Source organism: Chaetura pelagica, unplaced genomic scaffold, assembly GCF_000747805.2.
Source record: "Chaetura pelagica isolate M959 unplaced genomic scaffold, ChaPel_1.0 scaffold436, whole genome shotgun sequence".
Classification (NCBI taxonomy): Eukaryota; Metazoa; Chordata; class Aves; order Apodiformes; family Apodidae; genus Chaetura; species Chaetura pelagica.
This window is the reverse complement of record NW_009953651.1, coordinates 4,343,606-4,351,702: the sequence shown is the minus strand read 5'-3', so window position 1 is coordinate 4,351,702 and position 8,097 is coordinate 4,343,606. Positions and strand designations below refer to the sequence as shown.

The following is an 8,097-nucleotide window of genomic DNA, read 5'->3' as shown; positions in this document are numbered from 1 at the left end:
GTGACCCCACGACTTGCTTTGCCCAAATCCTTGGTGGGTTTGGCTTGTGCCAGGCACAGTGCTACCACAGCAACTTGTTTCTGGTTGACCTCCATCCCCACTCACCTGCCTTGCCTCACCCTGCCAACCCCATTGCTCACCATGGAGTTCCTTGGAAGGAGGTTGCTCTGGATCAATATTCTCTGCTCCCCAGGGAGCTTAGCTCTACGGGCAGCACCCTGCCTGCTCCCAGGGTTGGGTGCTGTGTGGGTGCTCTCTGCTGGGCTGGTGCCTGAGGAGGCATCTAGGCAGGAGAGAATGAGGGGGACTTTTTCCTTTTGTTCCATTCCTGGGATGCTGCAGGGCAGTGGCCAGTATGAGGTCTGGGTCTGAACCCCCCCCGAAAGGAAAGAGAAGTTCAGTGCAGGCTCCAGACTATGGCTGGATCCCACATCCAGCCCCCTGCTTCTCATTTTCAGCCTCAAAGCCCTTTTTGCTGTCATTTCCCTTTGGTTTTGCTTCCACTTCACCTGAGACCCAGGCAAAGTATTTGCTTCAGAGAAACCATCTACAGCAAGCGTGTTCCAACAGCTTCTCTACAGGGCCAGGTATTTGGTTTATATATATATAACACCCCCTGCCCCCAAGCAAACATATAGGTGCTGGTTGCTCACAGGGAGCTCTCTAGCTCGGAGATCCCCAGTTGTGTCCTTCCTTAGTGCCTGCAAAATGAACAATGCAGTTGAGAGGTATGGGGGGTTATTTGGGAGGGATCAGATGCATGAAACCGAGAGCTGAGATAGATCCTGAGCTTCAAGGAAGCTTGGGATGAAAGAGAAACTGAAATCTTGTGGAAAAACACTGGGGGGAAGTTGAAAAGGCTTGATGAAGTGGCTTCTGTATGGGTTTTCCTTCACCCTGCATTGCTGTGTGCGTGGAGCATGCTTCCCCACACCTCTGTCCTCGGGAGCCTTGTAATTGCAGGAGAGGCAAAGCTTTGGGAACAAGTATCTTGTGCAGCAGGAGGTGTCTAACTGTGCCTTTGGAGAGGAGCAGAGCCCTTTGGTTCCCCAGATCCCCTCCAGCACCCATCCTGCTGCAGCTGCTCCAGGGAGTGGGGTTTGGGGTACCCCAGTGTGCCAGGAGACCAGCTCTGTGCTTTTGGGGGATCAGCTGGCTCTGCCAAAGCCTGTCCTTTGGTCAGGGGAAGCTGCAGAAGAAGATATCTGGAAAATGAGGAAAATGACCTGTGAGCAATGGAACCAAGTGCTCAGCCAGCAACTGCAGCTGCTGTGACAGAGGGGACACTGAGTTGGGGGATGCTATGGGTGATTGCTCCACTTGGATTCTGCACCCTGCCCTGTGCTGCCCACAGGCTCAACGCCTTGCACCCTGCTTCAGTTTCCACTTTGGCAAATGAGGGTTTGCTTTTCCCTGAAGCTGTCCCGGGACTGAGGCCGTGCCCAGTCAAGCATCCATGCATGTGTGGCCAGCTCCTTCCCAAGCCTGCTTGCTCATGAAGTGCCAGGGACAATGGGAACATCTGACGTGGTGCTCTGTGTTTCAGGAGGGCTTGGCAGCTGACTCTGTCCTGGAGAGCTGGGGAGCTGGTCCCGAGGATCGGCTGTGCCGGCCGGGCAGCAGCGGGCAGGGTGGCTGCCCTCGCTGGGGCAGCGGGAAGATGAGCAGGGGCACGGCCCATTTCCTGACGGCTCTGTTCATGGCGGCGGCAGGGGCGGTGGGCTACCCGTCCCGGAGGTCTGCCACCGACCTGGATGCCACCCCCAGGACAACGGTCACCTTTGACGGTAAGAGGGTGCGGGTCTTGGTGGGTGAAGTTTGGGAACTCGCTGGCACTGGGTTTGGTGCATCGTGGCTGTGTCGTGACTGCATCCTGCCTTCACCAGCCCCCTGGAGTGGGGATTTCAGCATGGGGGGATGGCTGTGGCAGGGCCTCTGGTCCCCTGGGCTCCAGAAATCAGAGCTGCCTGACATTGGGTGCCCCACATTGATCTGTCCTGAGGGATGAAGCAGGGAAAAGGCATCTCCCCAGAAGCCAAGGGGGAGGCAAAGAACCAGCCTTGGCCAGCCTCTGGCCCTGCCCAGGAGCCCTTGGAGGGTGTTCTGAGTTGGGCATCGCACCTGGGCTGGACTCCCATAGGCCAAATAGTCACCAGGGAGCTTTTATCCATTATTTTCTCTAATTGCCACTGGGCTCTTGGCCTCTGTGGTGTCAGCCAGCCCTGCAGTGTCATCATGCCTTGTGCATTTGTGTGACTTTGTTGACCTCATTAGTGAGTCTCAGCTCAGTGGTCAATGATAGGAGAGGGTTTAATTTGCAGCTGGGGTGCCAATTTTTCCCCAGGCGATGCCTCCTTTCAGGGGGCTCATTCCATCTCCAGCTGCCTTCAGGGTCCCATGGGACTTTCTCCTCCTGCAGTGGGAGGGCCCAAGCTTGACATGTGGTCCCTCTGGCCAGGGCTGAGTCCCACCTCACAATTCTCAACAGCCCAAATTGAATGGTTTCTTCAGCTCAGTGGGCAGGGAGTGCCCAGCCTTGCTGAAGAAGCTCTTTCCTTGCACAGTAGTTTTGGTTCAGGTTTTTTCCATCCTTACTTTTGGTCTGGCTGGGTTCATTTTGGAGCTGGGGTCACTGCTGGTGTGTTTTCACTTCCTCCAGCAGTTCCCCAAACAGTGTAGCAGGTCCATGCTGGGCATAGATGTCACAGCTCCCACTCCTGGGCTGCCCTGTGAACCTGAGCCCAGTTACTGCCTTTTCCTTCCTACCAAACCGCCCCTCTTCCCTTCTTCCATTCCTCCTGCCAAAACCACTGGCACCCAGCACCATCTGCCAGATCACCTTGGTGGGTGCCTTCCTACCTGCTGCTGGCTGCATCCTCTGCCTTCCCTGGTGGCTCAGGCCATGCCTGCCCTTGGGTGCCCCCTCAACCCCCTGTTCCCTTTGCAGAGCTGTTGGGTGTCCGGCACTTCAGCACACGCACCCTCAACTACAGCACCCTGCTGCTGGAGGACGGCCGGGGCATCCTCTACGTGGGCGCCAGGGGAGCCATCTTCGCCCTCAACTCCAGCGATGTGGGCGACGGGTCCCACCGCACGGTGAGCCCAGCCTCTGCCTGCCAATGGCTGGTTGTCCTCTCCTGTCCCACCCTGCCTGGTCCCTGGCCAAACTGTGGCCACTCTATCCCTGCTCATCCTCCTGCTCCTCACCATCTCAAGTCTTGCTTGGAGGTGCTGTCACCAGGTCTCTTCCCTGGTCTGTCCCCAGGTCCCTTGTGGATGTCTGGTCCCCAGCCAGGCAGTGTGGGGACAGAGGTGGGAGACACCTCCAGGCTCAGAGCTGGCCTGCTCCAGGGACACCCCAGCAGGACAAGTAGCAGGGCGGAAGGACAACCCTTTGCTCCCCTCCCCAAAGTCCTCCAGGCTCCTATGGGTGCTGTGGGGTTTCTGCCTACATGTTAGGGTGTGGGACTGCTCTTGCTCTGGGCTGGGGGAGATGTGGGCAGGGTCCCATCTTGTGCTCTGAGCATCCTTTCCCTCTCTTAGTAAGAGAGGATTTCAGCATCTCTGACGGCTCTGGCAGAGGCTGGATGCAGTGACAGGGGACTGGGGGGGTCAGACAGTGACAGTCACTCTTCCCGTTTCAGATCCCCTGGGAAGCCTCCCCAGAGAAGCAGATGGACTGCCTGCAGAAGGGCAAAAACAACAAGGTAGAGGGGGTGGGTGGGTGCCAGGTGCCGGGGTGGGCTGCCGCCGCTGTTCCCGAGCGCTGACGCCCGTCCTCCCCCTCTGCAGACCGAGTGCTTCAACCACGTGCGGTTCCTGCAGAGGCTGAACAGCACCCACCTCTATGCCTGCGGCACCTACGCCTTCCACCCACTCTGCACCGCCATTGTGAGTACCCCAGGCTGTCACCTGTCCCCTGCCTCCGCGTCACCCTGGGGTGGCACAGCCCCTGTCTTCTCCCACCATCTCCACCCACAGCCTCACTCCCTTTCCGCTCCTGCCCCAGCCCCTCCTTGGGTTGGGAGGGAGGTGAATGACCCTTAGACTGGGGAGGGTTGGTGTGGGGACGTAACCTCTGTGACACAGACACCCAAAGTCCCCACCCCACCCCTGGGCTTGGACTCTGACCCCAGGGCAGGATGGCTGGGGGTGGGTCACTGCTGTGGCAGGGACGTGGGCTCATCAGAGCCCACAGGACAGGATGTTCCAGTGCTGGAGGTGGTCCCCAGCCCCTGCTATTGCAAGGTCCCTTCCCAAAGCAGGACTTTTAGTCTGGCTGGTGGCTGCTGGCAAGAGTGCCCAGGGAGGGCGATGGTGGCAGGGCTGACTCAGCAGCCCTTCCCTAGGGATTTCCTGAGCCAGGACAGGGGGTCTCCTCGTGGCTGTGACTCACAGCAGAGCAGCTGGGGGCAGCCATGTCCCCCAGCAGCAGGACTTCAACCCCTGTGCAGTTCCTCCTCAGTGACTCAGTCACCCTTTGCCCACCTCCTTCCCCAAACTAGGGGACAAAGGAGCCAGGGACCACATCCCCAGCATGGCCAGGGAGTCCCAGAGAGGGCCATGCCTGTTCCCACGACTTTGCTGCCGGTCTGGTTTGGCCATTGCACACCCAGGGATTCAGGCAGAGGAGCTGCCGAGCTGGAAGGGCCCGGTCATTATCTGGTGCGCTTTGAACTGCAAACCCCAAAGAAAATAACTCCTGCTGTGACAGGGACATCACCTGGGGGGACCCAGCCTGGCTGGGCAGCGTCTGCTGGCCAGGCACAGCCCAGGAATGTCAGCTGCACTGGCCAGCTTCTGCCTGGTGTCCAAAAGGGAGTGTTGGGGTTCCCTTTACCCCCTGAGCCCTCTCCATGCTCTTGGCTGGGGACTCTGGCTGTCCATGTGGTTTCTGACCAGCTGGAGGGTGTCAGGGGGGTTTGTGGGCATCACTTTGTCCCTGCTAGCACCTCTGCAGAGAGGCTGGGGCTGGCAGGTGAGGCAGATCTGTCCCCTCTGGCCTGACCTGGTCCCCTGTGCCCTTCAAGGATGCCGACAGGTTCACATTGCCATCCTACTTTGAGGAAGGGAAGGAGAAGTGCCCGTATGACCCTGCCCGTGGCTACACTGGCCTCATCGTGGGTAAGTGGCTCTCTCCCTGGGCTGGCAGAAACCTGTGGAATGCCACCAACCCTGGCCCCATCCCCAGTGCCCCTAGGGAGAGTCTCCAGCTGGGTGGGTACTTGAGTGCAGGGGCCTTAGCAAGCCAGGACTGGGTCCTCCTCCTCTTCCTTTTTCTTTGCCTGGGGCAGGGGGATGCGGGTGGCTTATGGGGCTGTACCCAGGGTGCAGGGCCATGCTAACGGGTACCTGCTCTGCCTGCACTGCCCAGACGGCGGGTTGTACACGGCCACACGCTACGAGTTTCGGAGCCTCCCTGACATCCGGAGGAACCTGCACCAGCGGCCGCTGAAGACAGAGGAGTCCCCACTGCACTGGCTGAATGGTGAGACATCCCAGTGTGTCGCCCGGGACTGGTGTCAGAAGCCATGGGATGCCATGGATCGCCTCAGGGAGCATGGAGCAGAGGTGGGGGTGGCACTGGGGTCCTCTGTGGTTTGTTATGAGGGGAAACTGAGTCATGGAGGGATTCCCCATCCCATGGTGGGTCCCCAATCTCCACCTCGCACTCCACATTTCCCAGATGCTGAGTTCGTGGCCTCTGTGCTGGTCCAGGAGAGCAAGGACAGCCCCGTGGGTGACGATGACAAAATCTACTACTTCTTCATGGAGCGGGCTGGTGAGGAGACCACGTCCTTCTTTGACAAGAGCCAGATGGCCCGAGTGGCCCGAGTGGCCCGTGTCTGCAAGGTAAGCATGTCCCCAGCTGTGGAGAGCCAAGTGCTGCTCCCCCTGGTGCAGGGGCTGAGTGCCTTGCACCTTTGGGGAAACTGAGGCGCAGGCAGAGGGGACACATACCCCCACTAGCCTGTGCAAAAATTCTCCCTGCACCCTCCCAGAGTGATGTGGGGGGGAAGAAGATCCTGCAGCGCAAGTGGACGTCCTTCATGAAGGCACGCCTGGTCTGCTACATCCCCTACTACGAGGTGCTGCGCAGCATCTGCAGCCTGGACGGGGGTGGCTGGGCCAGCACGGTCTTCTATGCTGCCTTCACCCTCTCTGCACAGTGGTGAGTGGGGCAGTGGCCGAAATCGCTGGGGCTAAAAGTCGGTGGTGTGGAGGGGACTGGAGATGCTGGAGGGGACGTGCAGGCAGGTGCTGAGCTGCTGAGGGTGCACCGGTGGGGACCACCCGAGCTCAGGCAGGGCTCTGCCCCACAGGAGGACCATGGAGGCCTCGGCTGTGTGCCGCTACAGCATCTCAGCAGTGCAGCACGCCTTCGAGGGCCCCTACATGGAGTACCAGGACTCGGCCCGCAAGTGGTCCCGCTACGACGGTGCGGTGCCCGAGCCCCGGCCTGGCTCCGTGAGTGCCTGGGGGTGCAGAGGAGGGGGGGACGTGGGGTGGCCGTGTCTCCCTCTGACCCCCATTTCCCCCTGGGCAGTGCATCACGGACCACTCTCGCAGGAAGGGCTACAACTCCTCGCAGGACCTGCCCAACAGCGTCCTGGACTTTGTCAAGCTGCACCCGCTGATGTTCGAGGAGGTGAAGCCGGCGGGCGGGGAGCCGCTGCTGGTGAAGAAGAGCGTGGCGTACAGCCAGCTGGCCGTGGACAGGGTGCAGGCCCTCGACGGCCACTCCTACGATGTCCTCTTCATGGGGACAGGTGAGCGGGGGATGAGTGTGCTGGGTTTCTGCGGGGCAGGAGGGACAACTCACACTCTCCTGACTCCCCTGCTCTCTTCTCCAGGGGATGGCTGGATCCACAAGGCCGTGGTGGTGGGCTCCGGCATCCATATCGTGGAGGAGGTGCAGGTCTTCAGGGAGCCGCAGCCTGTGGAGAGCCTCGTGATCTCGCAGGCCCAGGTGAGGGGTGGAAGAAGTGGGGGGACACCTCCTTGCCAGGTGCCAGCTGTGGCTGTTGGCACTGATGGGAGCTGAGGGCCCTCCCTTGTGAACCCCCACTGCGGCGGGAAAGCTGTGCTGCAGAGCTGGGAGGGGAGAATATCTGGGCACTCTGGGGTACCCCAGAGCCCAACTGCCCCATGCCAGGACAGTGCTGAGCCAACTCTTTCTCCCCAGAGGAGCCTGTACGTGGGGGCAGCCAGTGGGGTCTTGCAGATGCCCCTGGCCTCCTGTGCCAGGTATATCTCCTGCTATGACTGCGTCCTTGCCCGGGACCCCTACTGCGCCTGGGATGGCAGGAGCTGCTGTACTCTGGGGTACCCCAGAGCCCAACTGCCCCATGCCAGGACAGTGCTGAGCCAACTCTTTCTCCCCAGAGGAGCCTGTACGTGGGGGCAGCCAGTGGGGTCTTGCAGATGCCCCTGGCCTCCTGTGCCAGGTATATCTCCTGCTATGACTGCGTCCTTGCCCGGGACCCCTACTGCGCCTGGGATGGCAGGAGCTGCTGTGCCATCACCGCTGCTGATGACAGGTAGGGACACAGCAGGGTGCCCACATGCCCTTCACTTGCCCCAGCCCATGGCACAGTCACCCCAGTGCCACCACCAAGGGGCTGGTCTGCTGGTGGCCATGACCCCCCAAGGGTGGTCTCAGCCAGGGCAGTACATCTGAAGCCCCCTGTATCTTGCAGCAGAGGGTTGGTGCAGGACATTCAGAGTGGCAACAAGGGATGCCGGAGCAGCACTGGGCGGGGTGAGTCCGTGCTGCCCCCCGGGATGGCAGAGGATGCCAGCGTCCCTCCGGGTGGCTGGGAGGGGTGTGAGGCAGTGCGTGTCCCCTCAGGCTCCCTGCCCTGGAAGAACCGGACGGTGCTGCAGGGGGATGATGTGCTGCTGCCCTGCGACCAGCGCTCCAACCTGGCCCGAGCCATCTGGCTACTGAACGGCAGCGAGGTGCCGGGCACCGGGCAGGACCGGCTACGCGTCGGGGTGGACGGGCTGCTGGTGATGGACACATTGCCCCAGCACAGCGGCCAGTACCGCTGCTATGGGGAGGAGCGGGGGCTGCGGGAGGGCAGGGGAGAGGCG

The 8,097-nt window shown here is 60.8% G+C and overlaps 1 protein-coding gene across 1 annotated transcript in view; it reads left to right on the top strand.

Moving 5' to 3' along the window:
* Positions 1–1,660: 1,660 nt before the first annotated feature.
* SEMA4G (sema domain, immunoglobulin domain (Ig), transmembrane domain (TM) and short cytoplasmic domain, (semaphorin) 4G) overlaps positions 1,661–8,097 on the top strand; it is a 26,947-nt gene continuing 20,510 nt past the window's right edge. The window contains exons 1-14 of the mRNA XM_010000162.1: positions 1,661–1,787; positions 2,948–3,096; positions 3,645–3,707; positions 3,793–3,891; positions 5,031–5,124; positions 5,375–5,488; positions 5,687–5,853; positions 6,003–6,172; positions 6,324–6,468; positions 6,548–6,770; positions 6,855–6,970; positions 7,387–7,541; positions 7,704–7,762; positions 7,838–8,083. Of these exons, the coding sequence (XP_009998464.1) occupies positions 1,661–1,787; positions 2,948–3,096; positions 3,645–3,707; positions 3,793–3,891; positions 5,031–5,124; positions 5,375–5,488; positions 5,687–5,853; positions 6,003–6,172; positions 6,324–6,468; positions 6,548–6,770; positions 6,855–6,970; positions 7,387–7,541; positions 7,704–7,762; positions 7,838–8,083 (1,927 nt within the window). The remainder of the gene's footprint in view (positions 1,788–2,947; positions 3,097–3,644; positions 3,708–3,792; positions 3,892–5,030; positions 5,125–5,374; positions 5,489–5,686; positions 5,854–6,002; positions 6,173–6,323; positions 6,469–6,547; positions 6,771–6,854; positions 6,971–7,386; positions 7,542–7,703; positions 7,763–7,837; positions 8,084–8,097) is intronic.